Here is a 26,171-nt window from a genome sequence, read left to right on the forward strand (position 1 = left end):
AGAGACATGATCAGATGATGTCATATTCTTGTTAGAACATGAATTCATTGCTTGTTTGCAGCAATCTCTTGTTAATCAACAGCTGGAGTAGGAAAGTTTCAATTGATTTGAAAACGTGATGCTTAGCCTTGCACACCCTTGCCAGAAAACTCAAACAGTTTTATTTGTTGTTATCTATCGTCCACCTGGGCTTTACTCAAAGTTTTGTGCTCAGCTCAGATAAAATAATTATTTGGGTGATTTTAACATCCATGTAGATGCTAAAAATGACAGCCTCAATACGACATTTAATCTATTATGAGGATTCAACAGGCTTCTTAAACTGTAAAAGAACCCAGCCACCACTTTAATCACACTCTAGATGTTGTTCTTCTGATATATGGCATCGAAAATGAATGAATTTAACAGTATCTCCTGAAAATGCATTTTTGTCTGATCATTTCCTGATACCATTTAAATTTATAATATTGGTTACACAAAATCGCTTTTGTAACCCCGGTCATTGTTTGAGTATGGGATTTCTGATTATTTGGTAGTCACTGAACGCACCACTGTGCCTTGCGCATAGCCACTCCCTAGTTTAGCCACAGAGTTTTTCCTCCGTTCGTCCGATGAGGCGCATGCTCCTCTCGTGCCCTCTGCGAGCTGGAAATTCGGAGTCTTGTAGCGGTACGAGCGTGAAGCTGAGCTGAATTCGACAGCCATTCGCCATTACATGAACCCCTCTGGCTGGTTTGTTTGCCCTTTCGATACCCTGGATCCTACTGGATGAACTGCCTTGTGGAAGTCCTCATCTGATGACTCCGCTGAGCCGTCCTGGCTAGTAGATGGTCTTTGCTGAGGACGGATGCTTCTGCTTGCTGGATACTGTTATTGGATGCTACACCGTTCCAACAGAGCGGTAGGAACAATTCAAAGGGCCCCAACAGTGCACTTTACTTTTCCCTGAGCTCAGGTGGTTTTCTTTTGGCCAAAGGACCTTGAAGGATACATATTTGTGTTTATTTTATTTTTTTTCCTTGGGACACTGAGTGGAAAGACACTACAAAAAAAGGGCTTATTATTTAAAATTGTGTTTAATAAATGTGTTTATGTTAAGTGAGTGTGGTGTCCATTGTGTGCTGGAAGCCTTACTGTTCCTGTGGTGGAGCAGCTACTACCAATCTCCTTTACGAAACTAGCCTCTGATGGGATACAGATATTTGGGACACATTTGAATTCTTGTAACCTATTTCTAGAGAAGCTGTGATTCTGGGCCTAGACATCGGGGTGAAATTGATGATACTGACACCTAGTGAACTGCCCAAGGTCAACAGTCCTGATTTCCAAGCATTAAAGCATTGGCGTAAGTACAGATTGCGTTACACTTTCATCACAATAGATGTCTTTCTGAAAGCACTGTAAACAAGTTTAAGGATACATTTCATCCAATGTTATCTTCTACACCTTGTGCCAAGACAGAGCAGAGCAGCTACCTTGTTATCTTGTTAATAATTACCTACTATGTACAACTGTGAATACTGTAGGAGATCCTGTAGCTGCTCTGAAAAAGAAGGCCTCAAATTAGAAGTCCTTGACTTCCTGGTATAAGTGTCAAATGGGCATCTTAAAGTAGATAACTCATAAGCTGGAGAGGAAATGGCATCTCACTAATCTAGAAGATCATCTTTTAGCCTAGAAAACAAGTTTGATGCTTTATAAGAAGCTAGAACATCTTATCATTCATCACCGAATAAAACCACACAGTGTTTTGCTGACTTGGTCCAGTGTTTCCAGTAGGTTCATCGGTGAGATTCGGTGTCTCAGATCTGCACAGTCCAGTTACTTTGTTGCCCAGCTGAGATTCTCTCTTTTCGCTATAAATCCCAGCATTCTGCTGCCTCTGATGGTGGTTTTTCTTCATTTTTAGGGGATACTGTATAGGTTTCTCCTTTCAAGGGGTTCCTATGGCATCCTCCCAGACCTAGAGAAAGCCTGGCAGCCCTGTTTAAGATGGACAACAGCAAAAGATCTACTCTTTAATAATATCACAATATTACTCTATTTCATAGGCTGAAATAAAATATCAAAATAAATAATAACCAGAAATATACACAGCCTTTTTAACTTCATTAAGTTGTTAGTTGAGTAAAGGAAAAAGCTCTGTCCTCAACATAAAAATACTTTAATTATACATTTGGCTTTTTGATTAATGTTTGTTCCAAAAGAGCTGTACTTCCACTAATGCATGAGTAGGATTGCAAAATTTGATCAGACATTTGATAAGACTGGTTTTGGATATTTTTTTCTTCTTAAGGTGTCACCAACAAACATGACTGAGGCAGGAAAAAACTGTCAGTGGTTAAAACCTCTGAGGTTAGAGAGTGAAACGTGTACTTCCTCTTCATGTGCTTTACCCCCATAGCTTGTTATTTTTCATGCAAATCCAGCTGTGAGCCATTGGGTTTCTTTGAACTAGTCTTGGTAAACAGTGAAAAGCATTTTCTAGTCGGAAAATATGTCTTTATATGACTGTTTTCACATGGATATATTAATATTGTCACTGTGAGCTATTTTGCCTTTAGCTTAAAACTACTTTTAAACACTGAGTTGTCCTCACCATCACAATGTGCCAAGTTTATCTCAGTGTAAACAAGGGGTGATCATAAAACTCAAACCTGCCTGACTTAGAGTTGTCTGAACTCCTTTTCAACATGTGATGACAAAATTAGGACACAAGATAATTCGAACGTTTAAGGATTTATTAAAGTACGTAAAATAATGTTCAAGGAGAGAATGTGGGTAGAGTTTGGTAAGTATTGAGCATTGGCAGCCAACATGCTGGATAGCACTGAGAGACTGGCTGATACACTTGGGAGAAATCTGTGACAGAGGAGAAGAAAGAAAAGATGGAAACACTAATATCAATGTGAACTTTAAATCCCTAAGCTGTCAGTAACACATAAACAGACAGAACAATCTGAGCCAGAGCTTTTAAACAGGAGATAAGTGGCATTTTATTGCAGGTGTTTCAGAAAGCAGAGTGCAGGAACCATGTGGCATAACATAGAAAGACACAGGGGGAAAGAGAACAGTCAAGTCAGTGTTGGAAGAAAGGAAAGACCATGACACTCATTTTTTCTGTCTCAGAGATGAAACAACAGTTTTCAGTCAAATTGACAGTTGAACTTGAGAAGTGTAGGTGGAAAGCTTTAAAATTTCATGTATTTATTTTTTACACATGCTAGATTTTGCACTGTGAGTTTATCCCCAAACACTGTCAACACAGTATTCTTTTGTAATGACCTGAGACAAGTATTTTGTTGCCCTTTGGTAGATGGGAGAGGCTCCACCCCCCCACGACCCTAATAAGGATAAGTGGTAGGGACTAGATGGATGAATGGCATTTTACTCAAACTACACTCCGGTGTTTACCAGCATGTCATTTTGTTTTTGTCATAGTTTTTGAGTCCAGAAACATGTGAAAGAGCTTATTATCATCTTTTTTTGTGGAAACAGTTCCCTGCTTCATCCTCATAGGGAAAGGATAAAAAAGGACAGATGGTCCTGAGGGACTTGCTGGAAAAAGATGTTTTAAGTGAGCTGCACATTTTCATGGTTTCATTGAAGTGTTTCGAGTGTAAGAAAATGTTTGATGTACTCACAAACACTGTGGATTGTAGTCATTTTGCAACAGTGTGGCAGAAATATCAAGTAGAAGATCTAGTGTTTTAATCAGTGAAACTGTGGTTTGACAGCATGCAACATCCCATCTGCTCGAGACTGCAGATGGAACAAATACCTGCAGCCTTCAGACGTCTGTGGAGAACTGCAAATATCAAGACGCAAACTTCACTTTAGCTCTCTAACTGTTGTGGATTACAGAACTGGTAAGAACACTAATTTTCTTAGTCTTAATTTATTTCATTTGGCTGACCGCAAGATGAAATATTAATTAATTTAAAAATGTACAAAAAAATATAAACTTTTTCAAAAAATTCTCACATGTAATACAGACACCAAACTAAACTTTATTCTTTAATTTGCTTTGTGCTTGTTTAGATAGGTCACATGACACTCCACACTCTGCTGTTGTTTATACAAATCTAAAATTATTATTATATTTTAATGATAAATTTGAATTATAGTTGCAAAGTTAATTCTTACTTTTCTCTGCTGAAGCAATAGATATCTTGCTATACTGATGCAGACTCTGTTGACTGTGTTGTACTTTGTAAGCTTTTACTTTAAACATATACCAGGAAGGAGGAGGTGTTTCAAAGGGAAGAACACAAGGAAGTATTTGGGTAGACCACAGATTGAACTTTTCTGTCACCAGTGACTGATTTAACAAAGAACATGTTTTATTTCTCAGACATGCGGACACAACAGAGAAACTTCTTCTATTTGGCCATCGGTGAGATGAATTGTATTTGATTTAAGTATTTTCTTTCTTTGTCAGAGTACTCTGATAATCAGTGTTCAGTTTAAGTTCCTTGATGATTTTTCCTGCTATTTACTGTATCGAAATTAGAGAACAAGAAAAACTTGATTTCAGCATAATGAGTTATATTTTCTTTACTACAGTCTTCTATCTGTCTACATCTGCACCTGCTGAAGGTTAGTCATGTATTATCAGTTTCACATACAAATGTTTACTGCAAATAGTATTCACATATTGTAAAAGGTATCATATAAATGAACAGAATATCACTATTGAAGAGAAAATGAACGTACTACTACCCACTACTTGATCTCACTGAGAATAACAGAAAGGGAACTTGAGCTATGTGTGAACCCCTTAATGGCTAGTGTATCATATTTGATACGTACTTTTGTGAGTTTTTCATTGATTTTTTTTTCTTTCCTCTCCAGAAAATCTGAATAAATTTCCCAGTTTAATTTGAATCCGTAAATTGAAAAGTAAAATACAGTTTATAGGTGAAAAAGAAAAAAGGTTAAACACTAAATTTTCAGAAAAAAAGATTTTTTTGTGACAAAGTTTTCATGTTTCAGGGTTTAAATAATAAATAAGTATAACTTGCATGTTAAACCAAGCCTTTGTTTATGTGAGAACAAAGATGATGCAGTGATAACATGAAGTTACATTAAATTTATTTATTTCTTCTGTTCATTTTGTTTTTTCTTATGATACATTTTGGGGTTTTTTTTTTATTATATTATTTTTATTTATTATTTTGTTTTCATTTATTTATTTTCTAACTATTTTGCAAGAAAAATCTCTAAATGGGTGATTTAGCTATTCTTATTTCTGTTAATGATAACAGACAATAATGATTTGGGGCATCAAAAACATTCAAAAGTCACGCCCTTCCCTACTGATGTGTGAGTTTGGGTGGGATGTATGTGTGTGTTCAGGATAGTGACATGTTGTGGGAAGAAACTGCTCCTGAGTCCATTTCTCCTGGTTTGGATTGACGTAGGAAGGCCAGAAGGCAGCAGATGAAATGCTGGAGAGTTGGAGTCTCTCTCAGCAGGATGTGTAGATGTCTGTGACAGCAGAGAGGGGGCAACCAATGATATTTTTCACTGTGTTTGCCAGTTGCTTCAGCTCAGCCTGGATGCAGTGTGCAATCACACTGTGATGCAGTATATTAGGATGCTCTCAATGGCTGAACGGTCACCAGCAGCTTCTCTGAGATGTTTTTCCTTCTAAATTTTTATTTAATTAATTAATTCCAATTTTAATTAATTATTGACACGTTTAATGAATTATTTAATGGTGTATTTAATTCATTCATTTTGTCACTCCTGGCCCTCCATAAGTTCTGAGTTTAATTCTTGCTATGTCTTTGAGTTTCCTTGTGATCCCTATTTAGTTTCTTTTCCCTGTGATCCCAGTTTAGTTTCTTTGTATTTGTCCTCTGTGTCCCTCTTTCTGTTGGTGTGTGTCCTTGTGTCCTGTTTCCCTATTCTTTTTACATGTTCCTTTCCTTGTGTTTGTCTCCCCTATCTCTCCACTCCATGTCCCTTGCTCCCTTTTGTCCTTGTTCTGGGTCCTAGTCATGTCTTCATGTTTCGTCTCCTAATTCTGTTCCCATGCCTGTTTCTCCCGCGGTCTCAGAGTCAAGTCTGTGTCTTAGTATGAGTGTTTCCTGTTTTATTTTGACAGTCTCTCTTCCCATATTCAGTGTGTTCTGTTTTTCTTTCTCCTGTCTCTTCATGCCTAATTCGTCCCAGCTGTGTTCTCCCTCTATTTCCACTTCCCTCATCACCCTCATGTGTGTATATTGTGCGAGTTTCCCTGTTTTCATTGTCAGATTAACCCTCCTGGTGTCTCCTTGTTTCACCTTCTCATGCTTTTCCTAGTTTTTCAGGTTTCATGTATTTATGTTTTATGTTAGCTTTTGTATTGTTAGTTTCCTCTTTTGAACTGTTTGTCACCTGCCACAACAAAGGCTTGCTTTCTGTTAAGTTCAGTTCCACCGCTCATTTGTCTGCATTTGGGTCCACACACCAAAACCTACACAGTCTTATTTGTGTTTGATTTTTATATGGAAGTTGATGCTAAGAGTCAGTTTTGAGCCACTGTTTCCTGTTACATTCACTACAATATATGTCTTTCACAGATGGCATAAAAGATGAACACATCCACTGTGTCGTCACCCACAGGCTTTGGACTTGACATTTCCAAGTTTCAACTTTAGCATTTTGCAACAACCACATTGGCTTTTTTTATTTGTTTTGACTTCCTTTGGAGCCCCCCCCCCCCAAAAAGGAGTGGTTATTAGAGGAACTGCAACTGTCTTTGCAACTTTCATGTTGGCTTCATTTGTAACACACCCAGATCTACTTCTCTATCAGGATTTTATCTCTCTCTGCTGTTGGACTCAGACATGGGCTTGCTTAACTATCAGGACATAAATTGGTTTTACACAAAAGTTTGCTTCATACTCAGAAGTTAAATTAAGTAATTATTAGGCCATCTCAAAAGCCCAATACAGATATTTTGGATATAATAGTGTAATAATCATTTGTTCACAATCAGCGGCTCCTTTACAGCATTATTGCTTGTTTTACTTTGAGTAATAATAAACTAAGAAACACGCTGTGTAATCTGTTCTTTCTTTTGTTAGATGCTCAGATAAGATTAATGGACCCTGATAAATCTGGGTCCACTCAGTGTTATGGGAGAGTTGAAATCTATCACAACAACAGCTGGGGAACAGTCTGTGATGATGACTGGAACTTAAATGATGCTGAGGTGGTCTGCAGACAGTTAGACTGTGGACCAGCACTGGAGGCCACTCGATCAGCTCAGTTTGGTGAAGGATCAGGTGAAATCTGGCTCGACAATGTGGCCTGTTCAGGATGGGAGAGCTCTCTAATTATGTGTAACCACAGAGGATTTGGGACGCACAACTGTGGACACGATGAGGACGCTGGGGTCATCTGTTCAGGTGAGATGCTTTTTGCAGCATGCACTGCATTCAGTCCTGTCTGTTTTGAATTTCTGCTTTCTTTGTTTATCTTATCTAACTTAAAATAACTGGATTTTGTTTAAAAAAGATTTATCTGACAGATACTAAAATAGTTTCCTTCACTAAACATGCTAAACATTAAAAGAACATGAAATATTTGCATTTTATGTTTTCTGTTCAGGAATCAGAGTAGCTGGGTCCCAGTCAGTTCTTTGCTCCGGAAGAGTTGAAATCTATCACAAGAACAGCTGGGGAACAGTCTGTGACCACAGCTGGGACTTAAATGATGCTGAGGTGGTCTGCAGACAGTTAGACTGTGGACCAGCACTGGAGGCCACTCAGTCATCTCACTTTGGTAAAGGAACAGGACAAATCTGGCTTGATGACGTGTCCTGTTCAGGACGTGAAAGTTCTCTAACTGAATGTCAGCACGGAGGATTTGGGACACATAACTGTACTCACAGTAGGGATGCTGGTGTCATCTGTTCAGGTGAGATACATTCAGGATCATCCAGAAAATGTGGAATGCGGTTAAATGACGTTTTTTTTAACAAGTCATTGATCTGTTTGTTTGTTTGTTTTATTATTATCAGTGTGTGGTTTGTGGTGAAATTTGGCTCATACAATAACAGCACTATGGAATTTACAGTAATAACATGTTTCACAATGACTTAAAGTGTAATACAAGAAGAAATATGTCCATTGTTCATCAAACTATATCTTCAGGTGGCTATCCCTAAAAGACTACAGTACTGTGTTTAAGTAAATGTCATGTAATTGAAACTTGTGCACAAATGTCTCTAATTAAGATTTTTAAGTAGTTGGCATCTTCAAAAAGTAATAAAAAATGAAAAAACATTTAAAATATAATGTGTGTTATATTTAAAATAAAGGAATTTGTTTTCTGTGTTTAGGTGCACCCATCAGATTAGCTGGTTCTGGGTCCACTCAGTGCTCTGGAAGAGTTGAAATGTACTATCAAAAAAGATGGGGAACAGTCTGTGATGATGGCTGGGACTTAAATGATGCTGAGGTGGTCTGCAGGCAGTTAGACTGTGGGATGGCACTGAGTGCTCTTCAGTCAGCTCACTTTGGTGAAGGAAAAGGAGACATCCTGCTTGATAATGTGGCCTGTTCAGGGAATGAAAGTTCTCTAACTGAGTGTCAGCACAGAGGATTTCGGATGCGCGACTGTAAGCATCATGAGGATGCTGGCGTCATCTGTTCAGGTAAGATGCTTGTTATCTCATACACAGGGTTCAGTAACAAAGTGGTCCATACAGCTGTAATCCAGAGAGACTGTTTATATATTTCATAGTCCTTTTGCCTTCTCCTTGGTCTGTTTGAGCGCTCGTGTTGTCCTAGTGTAAATTGTTCTCAGTGTTGTCATACTTGATGTTTGTTAATTTTGTTTTCTCTTTTGAATTTTTGCAACAGCAAGTCTTACTTTTTGGTATTTGTTGTCCTTCTGTGTCTTGAATTCTGTGTCACGAAACTACGTGACTACGTGTGTTCTGTTAGGAATCAGATTAGCTGGGTCCCAGTCAGCTCTGTGCTCTGGAAGAGTTTAAATCTATCACAAGAACAGCTGGGGAACAGTCTGTGATGATGGCTGGGAGATAAATGATGCTGAGGTGGCCTGCAGAGAGTTAGACTGTGGAACAGCCCTGAAGGCCACTCGAACTTATTTTGGTAAAGGAACAGACAGGATCTGGCCTGATGATGTGTCCTGTTCAGGAAGCGAGAAATCTCTTACCGAGTGTAATCACAGAGGATTTGGGATACAGAACTGCACACAACAAATGGATGTTCAGGCGAGATACTTTTAGAATCCATTTCAAATTCTCATTTTTTTTTTCAAATTACTTCATTATCAAATGTTTTTTTTTTTGGAAGGGGGGGGTTGTCAATGTGTGTTTTGTGCTGAAATTCAGGGTAAGCAAGGGACATGAGGTCATACAGTATTGGGGTAAAAACATGTTCCCCAGTGCTGCTGTAATCCAAAGAGGAATATGTCTATTGTTCATCATAGTTTCAAACTGCCAGTTGCTTTGCCTACAAACCACAGTGGGACCACTCGTTGCTCTGGAGGAGTTGAAATCTACTATCAAAAAAGTTGGGGAACAGGTTGTGATGATGGCTGGGACTTAAATGATGCTGAGGTGGTCTGCAGACAGTTAGACTGTGGAACAGCCCTGAATGCCACTAAGTCAGCTCATCCTGGTGAAGGAAGTGAGCCAATCTGGCTTGATGATGTGTCCTGTTCAGGAAATGAAAGTTCTCTAACTGAGTGTCAGCACAGAGCTGTAAAAAGGAGCTGTACACACCATAACAATGCTGGTGTCATCTGTTCAGGTATAATTATTCACAGAATATTGGGGTTATTTTAATCTCTGCATCTCTTTCCTTTCTCTTTATGGTGGTAAAAGTATGTACACAGGAGACATGTAATTAATGAAAAACTGACTATACAGATTCCACAGATTCAATAATTCCAGTCCTGAGATGTGTTTTCCTGCCACTGATTCTGCTTTTGGAAAACATTGCCCTTCATTTCTACTATAAGGTACATCAGAGTAAATAACTGCATGTAATAAACTGAGTAGTGGCTGAGAAGTGTAGGGACAGTAACATGGATTGTGTCCCATCTCTCCAGGTCATCAAAAAGCAGAAATCAGACAAAAAGGAGAACGATGAGACGGATGTTTCCAGGGCTGAAGAAGTGGAGGCCGAGGAGGAAGCAGTCCAAGAAATAGAATAAAATATTACACACACACAGATGCCTTCAGAAAGAAATTTTGCTTTGTGGGGAAAAAAAAGTTGCACCTCAATCAGATGCTTTTAGCAGCCATCAACAAGCTCATGATAATATTCTGGTTGGACATTTGAACACTCTTCTTGGCATAATTGGTAGTCTAACTTTAAACAGATCCACCACAGTAGTGCAACCTGTGGAATTACAGGGATTATTTTACATAACCATCATCTTTATCATTGCATTAATTATCATTTTATTCAAGTGTTTATTGAAGTTGCTGGCATTATGTTATAATTTGTATTACAGGGGTTATCATAATCAAATATTAACATATTTATTACAGGTGCAGTTATAACCACTTTAAATCGTTGAGTTAAATCTATAATCTTAAAAGCTTATATGCTGAGTATTTTGTTACAGTAAAATAGTGGCTGAGCAAAGGCCTGAATGTAGTCAGCTTCTTGTTGCATTTGAGTTTGCCTAGCAACAGGTGACGCAAAGAGGAGGACAAGTCCATGGGGACCTCACCACCATATTTGGATGGATGCCAGAAAGGGGAACTCCTGTCTCTGCAGTTATCTCTTAAGATTGATCAGTGTCTGTAGAAGAGCCAAATAATGTTCTGTACATGCAAATTATGTGCTTGTAAACGCATGAGGGGGCGTCATAATACCCTGATGTTATAAAAGCAATCTGAAGTGTATTTTTGGTGGGGGATTTACAACTGATGGTTTCCAGTTTACATCTCCCCACGCTGCGTGTATTCATTAAAATCAATTGTTTGAACGGCCTTTTCTGGACTATCATTGTTTTACTCTCGTCCTCAATTTCGGACCCTTAACATTTGGTGCATTGGCCTGGGTTGAGGGGAGAGACACTTGGAGATTGAGACTGAGAGGGTCCAAGGTGCTCAAACAGGCAGACACGAGTCAGTGGTCGAAGTGAGTGGACATAAGCCGGCTTATTGAAAGGTAAGGCACTACCTGTTGAATTATTTCCAAACAGTGCTGAATTGGTTCTGACAAAATTAAAAGTCTACTCACTGAAATTACTGTTAAATGTCTGTTTTGATTTTGGTGAAAATCTCATGAGAATTGAAGTTGAAGTAATGATAATGGAACGTTAAGTAACAGTACTGATTAAAGGAAAAGCAGTTGGACTGCTAAAGAGAATTTAGAATAATAGGTAATTGGGCGTTTTGGGGTTTACACTTCCAATTGGTTATAAGGTTGGACCTGCGTCGGTCATACACTTGTTCTGAGGTGTTGATTGTTGTTTCAAAGTATTACAAATTTCTGTAGAACGGCAGTTGGACTGCTAAGAAGCGCATTTTCTCGGAGTTAACGCTCCGTCCTGGATGACGACGGTTATCCTTGACCTATCGTGAATAGGGTTAGTACGGTTGGTGACCGGGGAGGACTTGGGAATCTCCAAAATAACTAGTGGTTGGACCACTTGACCGTTTGGAACGGTATTTGCGCTTTTTTGGGTAGTAAAGCTTGGAGCTTGGGCGTTGGACGCTTTTAAATTGAGTTAGGGATTTTAGAGATTAGACCAGAGACAGGTTGGACCTGATACTGGGTAATTGACAATAAAAAACTTGGAGTTTGTCCCTTGGAGGGTTAACTTAAAATTGTCTAAATTGTCTAGGTTTTAACAGGCCTAATACTGCAGTTGTAATTATAAAGACGTCTGTGTGAATATATTAAGAGACTTGTCTGAGTCTGTGAGTCAGGCTGGTATTATTTTTAGACTGTGTGTGTGTGTGTGAAAATGCAAATAAGGCAGCTGCAAGGTCTCTAGAGTTTTAGGAAGTTTAGATAGAGACCGTACACTTTGCTGAATGGCTGTGTTTAAGACGCTTATTACAATATTGTAAGTAAAGTTTTTATTTCTTGCCATGACTGTATGACTGTTTGCTGGGTTTTAAGATGGGACATATAAAATGTTGATACTTATGACCGTTATTTGGGGTCTGAAGACTGAAATTGACTTTGAACTAATTTCATTAATAAAGATGTCTGTGAGTGATGTCTCTTTTGGTGTGTTCAAGTAAGATGTTCTAGGATTTCTAGATGGGTTTCGTTTCAGTTTGAGATAATATACACAGTTACAGTTGGGGTTTCTAATGCATTGTTGACTTTGAGTGATACATATAGGTGTAAGTTGTTTGATGTTTGTTGGGCAAAGGAGAACTTTAGAAGACTGTGAGTGGTTTTTCCTTTAGTCCGATGATATATAAGTAGTTAGATTTGACAGACTTGTTTACATTTTGGCTTTATGTTAATATAGGTTGCAACGGGCACAGAGGAAACACAGTACAACATCTTAAGGGTTTAAAATAATAGATAAATGAATGAAGTTTCTTAAGGGTTTTTGTGTGTGTTTTTAGGGATAGTTTTTTGTGGGTTTTTAGGGGGAGTGTGTGTTGGTGGTGTTTGTGTGTGTCAAACGGGAGATAACATGTAAACAGAGGAATTAGAGACTAGAATGTCCTAGAAGGCAATAAAATGCAAATTAAGAAGCTGTGAACTGCTTAAACCACAGTTGGTTTCACAAGTACTGCTGCAAACATTGTTGAATGCGTGTGTTTAAGACGCCATTTATGTTTATTAGAGGGTTATAAATAAAGTTTTGAGTTGCTGTAGTGGATGTATAGTAAGTGACTGAATTCTGATAGATGTATATATTCTGAGCCATGAATGGTGGTGTGTTTTATTTTTCAGTTATGTGTGTGTGGTGAGAAGTTGTGTGTGAGACGATGAGAGGTTTCAGTCTTCTTTTTTCTTTTTTGACTTGCTCTTTCTGATCATGGAAGGCATGTCCAAGATACTCGTATGAAAGCGTATTTTGAGTGATTTTAACTGTGTGAATGCTGTCAGTATTTGATTTGAATGTCTCTGAATGATTTGTCTGAGTGAGTGAAAAAGGGAGAAGTTTGAGAGAAAAGGCAGTGGGTGTGAGATGATTATGAAAGTATTGTGCGAATGATGTGACAAAAACTGACAAAAATGCAAAAACTTAGTATATTTAAAAGTGTGTGTGTGAGAAGAGGGTGTATTGTTTTTAGACCAAGACCTAGTAAAACTAAAAGAGGGTTTGTAGACTGTAAATATGAAAAAACAAGTGTTTGATTAATTTGTAGAAACAGGAAAGAGAAACAGGAAATACTGTGCTCCTGTGTGTGTAAGAGGAAGGTGTGTGTGTGACTGATGATGTCAGGGGAGCACCCAGAGAAATAGACAGAGTTAAATTCTAAGAAGATGAAGCAAATCGAGGTTTTAAGATAAAAAAATGAATATAATACTAATTGTATGCTCTAGTGTGTCAATACAGGTGGGCGTCTCTCAACGTTGGAACCTTGAGTTCAGCAGCAGAAAAGTAGATTAAAAGAATTGGGAGAATAAGCCAGCTTTTGGCTCGAAATTGTGCGGCTGGATCTCTCACTTTGTCCCTGAAGCGGAGAAGAAGTTCAAAGGACAGTTAATCACCTGATGAAGACCGATAGAACATCGTGGACTTGAATACAGCAGGCAAACGACAGTGCCACTGATCCATTAACACTGATGACGACTGACGACCAGCAGCAGCATGTAAGAGTAATGCAAGATGTACTGTGAAAATACAGGCTGGGCAGTTGAACAGTGGGATAAAGAATTGTGGAAGAGCACTGGACATTGAGTGATATTTTGCCATGCTGGGACTTAATCTGAAAGAAAGACTGTAAAGAAACAGAGAAGAAGACAGCAGCTGAGTTGAGACTGTGTTTGCTGGAGCTTTGAAGCACGAACAGGACATTGTGCAGAGAGGACCAGTGAGAGATGAAGCTGGACGAGTTTGACTGCGAGAATATAGGATATAATTGGATTAAAAATTGAAACCTGAACTCATGAATTGTTTAGGGATGTCCACCATAGCATAGCAAAGAGGTAAACATTAGAAAAGGTAAGAATAATGAAAGAAATAATTGTCATTACCTTAATGAATAGAAAACACATACAAATTGTTACATGTGAGATATTTTTGAAATGAATCAGAAGTGAGATAGTTTGAATCTAAAGCTCAGTGGTGAAATGCATAAATTAAATATGAACATATAGGATGCAATGAAGAAACAGCTGACACGTAGTGTACATTAACATGAATACATAGAAATGCAATGAGAAACTCAATGAATTAATTTAATGAAGAAGCAGTTTACACTCAATTAACGTAAAATGCAAGGAAGAACACGCTTACATGCATGGCATAATTGGTATTTCTGACTAGAGACAGAGAAATGGGTCATTTAAGTACTTGTGGTAATAATGAAAATGTCTTAGTTTTGTTATTTTCAGGGGTAAAGCAGAACCGTACCAACTCTCCACAGCAGCAGTCGGAAGAAAGTTAGAAGTTAACATCACTGGATAAGTTAAGGCAAGTTTCTGGTTGAATTGTTCACAGAATCATGTGTCCATGAACCTGGAAAACAGGCCCTAGCTCCTGGCTGAAGACTAGGAGTGCTTTATTTAAGGTGGGAAATCAAAACAGAGGGTTAGTAATTTGGGGAAAAAGAAAACTGACTGCTTAACTGGAGAATTGGAAAGGTGTCTGACAGATTGCGAAGCCATAGATGCAAAATACCACACACAAACAGAAAATGTATTAACCGTACAAAGACAAGCTCATGAAGCTTGTCTAATCAAAGCTTAATGCATAGAGATATTGATTTAAAACCTGGCTAAGAACATAAGCATATGCAATGAAGATCTGCTTGCTGCTTGTATGAGTGAGAGAATGGTGTGAATGGTTAATAAAATTGATGGAAAGATTTAAAATAGATGGAAAAACACAAGAAAACTATTAAAGCAGTTTTTAAAAGGGTGACTTAGGAGTGCTCTTGCACTGATTGATCAAAGTAAGTGATTAGTATAGAAAGAAAATGAAAATAATTGAATAATATGATAAGTTTAAACATGTATTTCTCTTGTCAAGTTGGCTGTTGAGCTGTGAGTCACTATGCAAATTAGCTCGAGTGAGTGACGACAGAGGAGCTTGCTGTGTGTGTGTGATTGAGGCCTTGAGGAAAGGAAGCAAAGTAGACTGTTCAGAGGTGTAGATTTGGACAGGAAATTTATAATTTAGTGTTGACACATTGTTATAACGTGTTTATATTTTAGGCTGAATCTAAGTATGGTGAAGATACATTGTGGTAAAGGGACCATTGTTGTGTGTAAAACGGTGCAGTTTGGACAAGGTTTTCAGTGGGTTGAATGGGTGAAATTTAAGATTGTTTGAAATTTTGTGGGGCTGTTGTTTTCATTTTAATAGAGGGAGTTTTGATAAACATGGACATGTCTAAAAGGGCCCATAGTTTTTATAACAGTGCACTTAGAAAAAAACCTGTCAGGTGATTTTGTTTTGTACTTTGATGAGCTAACAATCAGCTCTCTTTTTTCATTTTTGCTCTAAGCAGGCCTGGAAGAGAGTGAACTGACGGCGCGGACAAATTACCAAGTAAGGATTGCAGCGAGTCAATCCAGTCAAAAGTATAGAGAACTATTTTCCTAAAAAGGAAAAACGAAATAAAACAAATGATTGAGCTCATTTTGCTGATGTGGAGCATCTGATGACGTGCGCGGAAGGCTGCAGATCAGCAAAAAATATCATGTGTGAATGCATGTGAGTGAATGTGAATGACTGGACTAAGGTGGGAACGAGTAAATGTGGACAGACAATTTACCATGTGAGGAAAAGAAAGGGGATGCTTTGTTTTGCTTTTGCCATGAGCAGGACAAGTGGAAGACTTAATTCTGGGGACGCTGATGTTTGCTTGGAGGGAATTTTTGTTTTATTTACTGGGGTTGGATTATGTTATTACATTATAAAATGCTAAATGCTAAAAGGGAAACATTGTTTGATATAACTCATGCTACCATTAACTGAAGAAACACATGATTGATAACTGTTCTGTTTTAAGTTTTCTTTGTTGTAACACAGATTGGATCATAAAGGGGGAGAGTTGAGTATGAAATATAAAGTATAGGTTTTGTTTCCAGGAAATTCTAAGGATCCAGACTTTTGCATGGAGCAAGGACTTTGAGAAGATTTGACATGATGATTAAATTGATTTTATTCCTTAAGCACAGGTTTTCAGGGCCGGAGCAGATCCACCGGAGAGGAGGATTGCTGAGCTGTTCTGAGAGATGATATGACTAACCTTTTTCCTTTAATTTCTTAACCCCGGGTGATGCATTTTGAGTTTTTTGAGTTTTTATTTATTTGGACACATTTGGTGTGTCCAAATATAAAGGGGGAATTTAAGAGGTAATTTGAGATGGGTTCTAGGATCATTTTATGACTTTTGGGGTTGTTGATAATTTAGATATGGTAAAACTGAGGCAGAAATTGTTATTTTTAAATAGAGTTATTTTTAAAGTAAAATGAAACTCCCCTGCTTGATTTAAAATAGGCGAGGCCAAAGGCCTGTAGCTTTTAACTGTATAGCTCTTAACTTGCAGGGATGGCGTGGAGTGTAATGAATGAATGCAAAACATGCTTACAGACACAAACATGACATAGATTTAGTTTATAGGGCAAAGGTGGAACACATGGTGCTTTGTTTCTGCTTAGCAACTAGTGAGGCAGACGGTGTTAAAGATAAGTATGTAATAAGTGAACAGGAAACATGTGAGGGTGAGACGGGTGAAACAAAATGTTGTAAATAATGGAAACTTGTGTAACTGGCATTAACAGTAATTTTTGCATGTTAGGTATATGCTTGAAGCAAAAAGAGGTGTAAATCCTGATAGAAATTCTGAAGCGTGCTTTCTAGCGGAGAGTTAGGCTGACATGGGGATGGTGTATATTTTACCCGGGGTGTGTTTAATAAAACTAAAAGCGTTGCTCACACACATAAAGAGTATTGAGATTAAGTAAAGTTAATAAAAAGGATAAAGCCCAGAACATGATATTGTGAACCAAGTTTGAATAATTAAAGGAACATTGGATGAACACAATAGATTAGTGAGGTGGAGCAGAGAGAGGTTTTTGTTTTCTATCTTTTACAGGAGAAGATTTCAGGACCACAGCGACTTAGGGGGGCGAGAATCCTGGAAGCCCCAGATCGAACGGAACCAACCAGAGAAAGGAGAAAAACAGAGCACAAATACACCTAGTTGTTTATGTTACAAAGAAGATCAAAAGCTTGTTAGACGTAGGTTATAATGGAAGCATAAAAGGGATGAGAGGAAATTTACATAACATAGAAATCCTGCAACAATTCGTAAATTGCCCAAACACAGTGTTCAGACCGGATATGCGCTACCCGTTAAAGGGGGCGAAGAAATCAGGCCTAAGTCTGAAAAATGAAATGGGTTAACTCGATAGAGGAGGTTTCCAAAGGTTGAGAAAATAATGTAGGACCTTTTACCAGGAGAAAGCTAATTGTATCTTTTACACTTTACAGTGTGCACTGAGGGAAGTTAGGAAAAGTTTAAACTAGGATTGAAAAAATTAAACTAGGTGAAAAAGGGGGTGTAGCAAGTAGATTTAGGGCAGCTCATAGCCTGGCGTAAACGCAAGGTGCCGTCACACGGCTTAAGTTATTTGTTTGATTTATTTTATGACAAAATAATAAGGAAACATTGTTTATCAGTAATATTGTTTACAGGGTTCATATTGCATTGAATATGTTTGTCATCACATTCATTCTATTCACAGGTTTAGTTCATTTTATACACATTGCATATCTGTGCTTGTTTAGAGTTGATGTTCTATCCAAGAGGGTTTTAAGCTTCACTGGTGAGAGTGTCCAGGTGATACATGTTGAGGGAAGATGGGAACATAGCAGGTTAATTGCATGCATGCTTACAATACACATAAATCTAGTAGCAGGCCTGAGCGAGGGCCCAAGTGTCTTCTGCTTCTTATTTGAGACCTGCGCCAATTTAGTTTACTTAGTGATTGATGACGAGGGTCCATTCCACTAGATTTCCACTAGAGAGGGACCCAGGAAAGGAGCAGAGACCACTTAAGCATGAAGTGTTTTCAAGTGGGAGCTGGCGTTTTATTACTGGACCACCTAGATGTCGTGAGGTTATTGTCTGGTTTGCTGAGTCAGGGGACGACTAGAGAGGGTCAGAGCGAAGGTAGTGGACCTGGGAATGTGACGTCTTTGGAAGACGTCAAGAGAGGGAATTGTGGAATTACAGGGATTATTTTACATAACCATCATCTTTATCATTGCATTAATTATCATTTTATTCAAGTGTTTATTGAAGTTGCTGGCATTATGTTATAATTTGTATTACAGGGGTTATCATAATCAAATATTAACATATTTATTACAGGTGCAGTTATAACCACTTTAAATCGTTGAGTTAAATCTATAATCTTAAAAGCTTATATGCTGAGTATTTTGTTACAGTAAAATAGTGGCTGAGCAAAGGCCTGAATGTAGTCAGCTTCTTGTTGCATTTGAGTTTGCCTAGCAACAGGTGACGCAAAGAGGAGGACAAGTCCATGGGGACCTCACCACCATATTTGGATGGATGCCAGAAAGGGAACTCCTGTCTCTGCAGTTATCTCTTAAGATTGATCAGTGTCTGTAGAAGAGCCAAATAATGTTCTGTACATGCAAATTATGTGCTTGTAAACGCATGAGGGGGCGTCATAATACCCTGATGTTATAAAAGCAATCTGAAGTGTATTTTTGGTGGGGGATTTACAACTGATGGTTTCCAGTTTACATCTCCCCACGCTGCGTGTATTCATTAAAATCAATTGTTTGAACGGCCTTTTCTGGACTATCATTGTTTTACTCTCGTCCTCAATTTCGGACCCTTAACAAACCCCTCTGCTGCATTTAATGTCCAGTAGAAACTCTTAATAGCATTAAATTATAATTTTTCCACCAGCTTTCGTAAACCTCTTTACACATTAAAATCTAAAAACATGAAGTTATTATTTTAAAAACATTTTAAAAAAAAGTCAGTTTGACCATTCAGACATTTTACACCGCAAATCACAAAACTGTTTCCACTAAACATTTCCTCATTCGTCCATTTTAATCAAATCTAACAGTAACTTTCAATGTTTTCTGTTTTTGCACCTTGCAAATAAACCTTTAAACCCAAATGAAAAGGTATGTATTTAGTTTTTGGCCTACATCAGTAAGAAATGCCAAATTATACATACAAAGTTCTAGAAATCACCACTCCTATTGTTCAGTATTTTAATATTTTTTTTCCATGAAAAATATGTCTTGAACAAATGTATTATATATTAATATTTGACTAGTGTTGTAACATCACATCCTGTTAGCATAGTCTGCCTGTGTCTTTTCTCTGGAAATGAACATTTTAAGCAATCATAGGTAATTCATCAGATTAGAGATTAGATTTGATAAAACTTTATTAATCCCTCACGTGGGTTCCACCGGGAAATTCTGTTTCCAGTAGCACAGCACTGACAGAATTTGCAAAAGAATGTAAGCAGAAATAGACATATACTATATATGTACATATATAAATACAGAGACATATATAAATACAGATAAATAGCAATAGGAATACCAGAGAATTGCACATTCCAACTATTTTGAGTCTATTGCACCGCTGAATATAGAAAACTATTGCACAGTGAAAAGGGCACTACAGATTAGTTGTTCCCGCCCTTCTTTGTCCCCGTTTTCCCTCCCTCTCCCCTCCAGCTGCTTGAGAGAGTTGTTAGTTAGGCTACTAGTGATGGGATTTCCGGCTCTTTATAGAGAACCGGCTCTTTCGGCTCGGCTCACTAAAAAGAACCGGCTCTTTTGGCTCCGAACCGGCTCTTCAGGTTGTTTTGTTGCTTTAATTAATTTATTATTAACAATAATATAAAATTATGCACAAAAGGAATTACTAATGTAAAAAAAAGTGGTTTTATTTATATATGTTTATATATAAATATATGCAGTGGCCCCTAGAGACAAAGCACGTACAAACTCCAAAACACATTTCTAGCGTTAACTGAACTTCCAGCTACTTAGATCACTTAAATTACACAATTGAAAGCACATGTGTATTGTTTGTGTATTTATACACAAGCACTCATATATATTCAAATAATTTAAAAAAAAAGTTCATTTACCTGTTGCTACCACAGACCAAATCCGGTCGTTGGTACTTCCTGGCTTGTGTAGCCACTAGGTAACAAAAGCTCAACACTGTGCCTAGCATTCTGGAGCACTTCTGTTGTCTTTTGTACGTGTTTTGGAGTTTTTACGTGCTTTGGAGTTTGTACATGCTTCAGGGTTTGTACTTGCTTCGGAGTTTGTATGTGCTATTGAGTTTTTAACGTGTTTTGGAGTTTTTACGTGTTTTGGAGTTTGTACGTGCTTTGTCTCTAGGGGCCACCGTAATTATACTTTTATTTATTCACTCCACATAAAATGTAATAAATAAATCATATAATACATAAACCAACTATTCACATTTCAACTTTTAACTATTTAAATTTTTAGCTTTTTCCTTTTAAACAAATTTAAAGTGAAACAACACAAAACACTGCAAACCACAACACAATTAAATATAAATTAAAATATGAAAACAAAAAGAAGATGCATATTCTCTGTCATATGGGCCTGCATGAATAAACTTTCTGAATCCTTTATCATCCACAATTGACTATACCTTTCTAATGTGACGTTGTTGTCCCTGGCTCTCTTTCTCTGTCTCTTCCTCCCACTCTGTTCCTGTGCTACTGCGAGTGTAACTACCGCCCCTCCCCCCTCTTCCCAGTGCAAAGCACAAGGCTCGCATGCGGAGTGAAGCGGAAAAAAAGTGCGAGAGAGAGGGTGAGAGAAAGGAAAAATAAAAAACACGGCTCGCGATACGGAGCCGGCTCGCGTCGTTCACGTCAAAGATCCGGCTTTAAGAGCCGTTTCGTTCCCGACCGACACATCACTATAGGCTACCTTCACACTGCAGGTGAAAGCGCATCAAATCCAACTTTTTTGACCCTATGAGACCCATATCCAATCATGGTATGGCAATTTGAACAGCACAAATCCGATATTTTCAAATCCAACCTAGGTCACTTTTGTATGTGGTACTGAATCCGATACATATCTGATGTTTTAGAAAGCTACTGCTGTTTGAATGGTCATGTCGCATTAATGTCGTCACTGACACAAGACAGAAGCCAATTATCAGTGCCGGAAAAGACAAACGAGAAAGCATGGCGGCGGAAACTAGAAACGGAGCGAGTCAATGGACAGAAACTGAGGTTTTGGATTTGATTAGCATATGGGGAGACAATTCTATTCAAGCTAAATGTCTCCGTGTCCATATATACCTCTGCACGGAGGTAGCAGCCACTTCTCCAAACAAGGCCATTGTTAAAGCATGGGCTTTTTTCCCATTGTCCTTCTTTCTCTAATTAATTTGTCAAAATCCTGTCGGTTACGACTGTGCAGAAATTGAAAAACTGCTGCAACAACACCTACTAGCTCTGTAGCCGCCATTTTTACTTCCGTAAACAGAGTGCGTTGTGTGTGACGTCTTCTTTTGCGCATGCAGGCAGCTTTTAGGGCCGTGAACCGTTCAAACTAGAGCGTGTTTGCTGTCAGATTTTATTTGTAATGTGAACAACCAGACAAAAAAAAATCTGATTTGATCAAAAAATAGGAATTTAGCATTAAGACCTGTGTGAACATAGCCTTACATACAGTCTGCATAAGAGTGGTTAATTTAAGAAACATTTGTAAGGAGATGGCAGTTACTGTGAATTTTTAATCTCATCTCCAAATGAAGGACTGGTCAGGTAGGGCAGGGCGATATGGCCAAAAAATATTTATAACAATATAGATTTGAAAATTTGCAATAACGATATAACTGACGATATAATTGATGCGAGACAGAATACAACTTTATTAGTGTAAAAAACCCATCAATTTCTTTTCGCTTAAACAAGAAGCTGTTTTTTATGTGCATTGCAGCTACATAGAATTTAACAGTGGTTATCCTGTTATATTCATGGTTATCCATAACCATGTATATCCACAAAACTTAAAAGGTACTTTGCAACAAAACTGCAGTGTGCAAAATCAATAAGTCGAATAATAATATTGCACAAACTCTTGAGTAAAAACAAAACAAACACAACATGGATAAATTATGCTACTGCTCCTGCAAGTTTCTTACATTTCAAGTTTTAACATTCTTTGTCAGAAACACTAACATGTTCACAGATGTGGGCTTAAGGGAGGACCTATAACAAGTTACAACATTTCCACCTGTGCTGAACAACCTTTCAGATGCAGAGCTAGTTCCTGGAATGCAGAGGCATTTCCTAGCTAATCTGCTGATGTGGGGAAGTTTACAGTGTGAACTTTCCACCACAAAAGAGGTTCATACTCACGATCTGCTGGTGGACTATTCACATAACTGCTGAGTTCAGACAATAAGCTTTCTGCAGTTACATCTATCTTGCCGCCAACTTCTTTGGTTTTTTAACAGCTCCCTGACTTGTTTGGTCTCCAGCAGATGTATGAGGTGTTTCTGAAAAACCTGTGACTGTGCTACCCTGGTGTGACACAAGATGTTCTAGTTCACTCATGCCTTGAACTTCGATGACGCTTTCACTCTCACTGAAATATTCTGTATGAAAACATGGATCAAGGAAAGAAGCCATGTTAACAAGCCTCTCTGTGACACTGTCTTTCCATGTCAACATGAGGTGCCTTGTGGTTTTATCAGCAGCTAAAACCTGTGTTATAGCCTTTTCTTGTTCCAGCGGCCGCTGGATCATTCTCTGCTTTGAACCCAACAAGTGCAACATTCAGTTATGAGTTTGTGTTCCGGTAGGCCCAGTTCTTTTTGGGTAGCCTGCAGAGCTCACTGGCACTTCCAGCTGTGGCCAAAAGCACCAACAATCTTCTTTCCCCAATCACAACTGCTCGTTCGATCTTTGGGTCCTTTATTCAAAAGGAGACAGAGTTCATTACTCAGCAATATTACTGCGGTGTGGAATGTGTGACATTTAAGTTTTATGTATAACACACAATCATTTACACAGATACACACACACACATATATGTATATATATAGTCACACATATATATACAGTGAGGTCAATAAGTATTTGATCACCATGTGATTTTGCAAGTTCTCTTACTTAGAGAACTTGCAAGGAGGAGTCTACAATTTTTGGCACAGGTGCATTTCCACTGTGAGAGACAGAATCTAAAAAGAAAAATCCGGAAATCACATTGTATGATTTTTGAACAATTTATTTGTGAAATACTGTGTCAAAAAATATTTGATCTGGTACAGAAGCCTTTGTTAACAATTACAGAGGTCAAACGGTTCCTGTAGTTCTTCACCAGGTTTGCACACACTGCAGGAGGGATTTTGGTCCACTCCTCCATACAGAAAACAGAGAACTTGCAAAATCACAGGGTGATCAAATACTTATTGACCTCACTGCAGTACAACAACCCACATCCAGAGCTTAATAACACAAACAGTATTATTACCATCATTTAAACTAATACAATAGGTGCTTAATCTGACGTTATAATTAACTTATCTATTGCAATGTGCAGGCGATGACCGAAGCATGAAAGTCTGGCCCAGTTGTTGAGTGCGACGGCTTTCACAATGTTGGCCCCGTTGTCTATCGTCACACACACTTCTTTTTCCTCCTGAAGATTCCGCGAGCTGAGGAACTCTTTTAAGACTTTGGCTATATTTTCCCCAGTATGGTCCTCGGGGAAAAAACTTCTTTCGAGGCACTTGTTTTGTAGCTTCCAGTCTTTGTCCACGTAATGCATTGTGAGGCTCATGAAGAGGTCTGATGTTCGGCTTGACCACGTGTCCATGGTGGACGCAAAAAATTCCACTGAAGATGGACCTCTTCATATAAAGCACGCAAGGCGACTTTAGAGAAGTATTTCTTGGTGGGTAGTGTTAAGGTTCAGATATTGAGGAGGAATCCAAAAATAATCACAGATCCGGGCTGGTGCAATTAGACGACATTTTAATGTACACACGTGCGGAGTCCGAACGCTGTGCAGATTTCAGCGTCGAACTATCGTACAATAGTCAAACAAAGGCTTTATAGGGTTGGGGGTGATACTGCTCCCCCCCCCTCTCAGACACAATACAGCATACGTCAATCCAAAACCACAAATGTTCTGTCAACCCTTGACACAGTCCAGAGAACATCGTCTTCGGCTCGGTGCTTCCCCTCAGCTCGTCTTCGCTGTCACTTATCTCTGGGACATCTGGTGTACTTCCTGGAACAGACTAACACGTACGCACCCCCACTTTGCAGTTATAGCAAAACATGATTAAACTCTTACCTATATAAATGAGTCTATCTAATATGTATGTGTATGTGTGTCAGCTTCTGCTGCCCTTTGTTTCACCTCTCAGCTCCCCAGCTAGACCTTGTAACCTTTCCACTAGACAGAAGGCCACAACTGAAACTGTGTGTGTGTGTATGTGTGTATGTGGGTACATACACGCTGCACCTTAATTGACCTCAGCTTAAGCAACCAGGCTAAGGCCATCCTGTGTGTGTCTATCTTGACTTATATGTAAAATGTATAAAACAAATGTTTCAATCTAATACAACTACTTAGAGCTTAATCAAAGAATAAAATAACCTGCTCAAAATACTTGCACTCAGACTCTGTTTTCAGTTTCACTTTTGCAAAGCCTGGCGTTTCCTGTCAGCCTGCAACTCAATTTCTCCCCCACCGAAGACTCCAGTGTAAGAATATAAAAACATTCAAAAGCCTTTAAAATTATAGATTCAACTCCACAGTTTAAAGTGGTTCTTCCTGGACCTGTAATAAAAGCTTAATTGGGTGCCAATATGTTTAAACATTTAAATGCACTATCCCTACTTGGAGATTATGTGATTAATGCCATGGTAATATGAACAATAGCAGGGAAATAATTTCTCTAATCCCCACACTCCCTCTCTTGACGTCTCTTTCAGAGACGTCACCACACCATTTTCTTGTGTCACTCTTCGACCCATTCAGCTGCTCCCATGTCCATCCAAGACATCATGGACATTAGGATCACTTTTCTCACTCTGACCCTCTCTAGGGATCCTGTGACTTAGCGAACCAGACAACCCCATGTCATCTAGGTGGTCTTAGTAATAAAATGCCAGCTCCCACTTGAGAACACTGTTACGATCTTGTAATTTTCATATGTTTGTTCTGGGCAGGTAATATCTGTTTATGTTAATTCAGCTGTGCCAGGGCTCTGCTCCGATTGGTGCGTGGATACACCGCCCTGACGTGACTGGTTCCAGCTGGAGGCCCCGCCCATTAAAAGGAGGCTGGAGTGCTACGGCGGAAGAGGTCCTCGCATTTTCTCCCCATTACCCAGCAGTGTACCTGTGGCAGCCGCTGGCTGCAGTGTGGCCTGAAAGTTGTGGAAGTGAAGTGGAGTGGGTAGGGGTGAGCTGCCGTTTCTTTTGATCACCCGTTTTTCTCCTGTTTTGAATTGGTTAAGGAGGTCAGACTCTGTCTTTATTTTTGACTTTGTTTTGGTAAGGTCAGGGGTGCGGGATTTGTGTAGATTTGTTTTGTTTATTATTTTTGGCCTTGGCTCACCCTGAAGTGTTGACACTCCCGTTCTGTTGTTCCTTTTCTTTTTTTTCCACTTTGTAAATAAATCACAATATAACGAACGGATTTGTTTCCTGTGGCTGCTTGGGTCTTGGGGGGGAAGCGAGTGCCTCGTTCATGTTATTGCCTGGCCCTAGACGGGTCGTAACAACACTCATGCTTGAGGTTAATCACACCAGAGTATCAGTGAGCCTAAAGTTGGTCAATGGCTGGAGAGAATAAGAGTGCAAGCAGAGCTCAATCAGCACTCCTCCCTCACCCCTGAACCCAATCATACCCAGTGAGAGACCCCCTACACTTGTGAATCTCTAGTGGTCTATCCCTTTTTTTGGGTCCCTCTCTTGTGGAAATCTGGCCTCCTGCAAAGGATAGAAAACAC

General features: G+C 38.8%; 1 protein-coding gene across 5 annotated transcripts; it reads left to right on the forward strand.

The window, feature by feature from the left end:
* Window positions 1–503: 503 nt before the first annotated feature.
* Window positions 504–10,485, forward strand: LOC109195650 (deleted in malignant brain tumors 1 protein-like). Of its 5 annotated transcripts, none has more exons than XR_003214746.1 (9): window positions 504–1,345; window positions 3,738–3,869; window positions 4,355–4,396; window positions 4,567–4,599; window positions 7,077–7,400; window positions 7,603–7,911; window positions 8,336–8,650; window positions 8,943–9,987; window positions 10,078–10,130. XR_003214746.1 is itself a non-coding variant. In XM_019348010.2 (9 exons), exons 1-9 carry the CDS (start codon window positions 1,279–1,281, stop codon window positions 10,180–10,182), a joined length of 1,419 nt encoding a protein of 472 aa, XP_019203555.1. In that variant the 5' UTR covers window positions 504–1,278; the 3' UTR covers window positions 10,183–10,485. The 5 variants fall into 5 exon arrangements, 2 of the variants coding, with proteins under 2 accessions (XP_019203555.1, XP_025755811.1); XR_003214745.1 differs by having other exon boundaries at window positions 9,490–9,987; XM_019348010.2 differs by having other exon boundaries at window positions 9,896–9,987; window positions 10,078–10,485.
* The last annotated feature ends 15,686 nt before the right edge of the window (window positions 10,486–26,171 follow it).

This window comes from Oreochromis niloticus, linkage group LG18, assembly GCF_001858045.2.
Source record: "Oreochromis niloticus isolate F11D_XX linkage group LG18, O_niloticus_UMD_NMBU, whole genome shotgun sequence".
Taxonomy (NCBI): Eukaryota; Metazoa; Chordata; class Actinopteri; order Cichliformes; family Cichlidae; genus Oreochromis; species Oreochromis niloticus.

Bases quoted from the DNA above. Each gene is read 5' to 3' on its own strand.
- LOC109195650 (XM_019348010.2), top strand. From the start codon at position 1,279: ATGATACTGACACCTAGTGAACTGCCCAAGGTCAACAGTCCTGATTTC. The intron at 4,397-4,566 runs GTGAGATGAATT...TCTTTACTACAG, and splicing joins CTTCTTCTATTTGGCCATCG to TCTTCTATCTGTCTACATCT. The intron at 4,600-7,076 runs GTTAGTCATGTA...TTCTTTTGTTAG, and splicing joins TACATCTGCACCTGCTGAAG to ATGCTCAGATAAGATTAATG.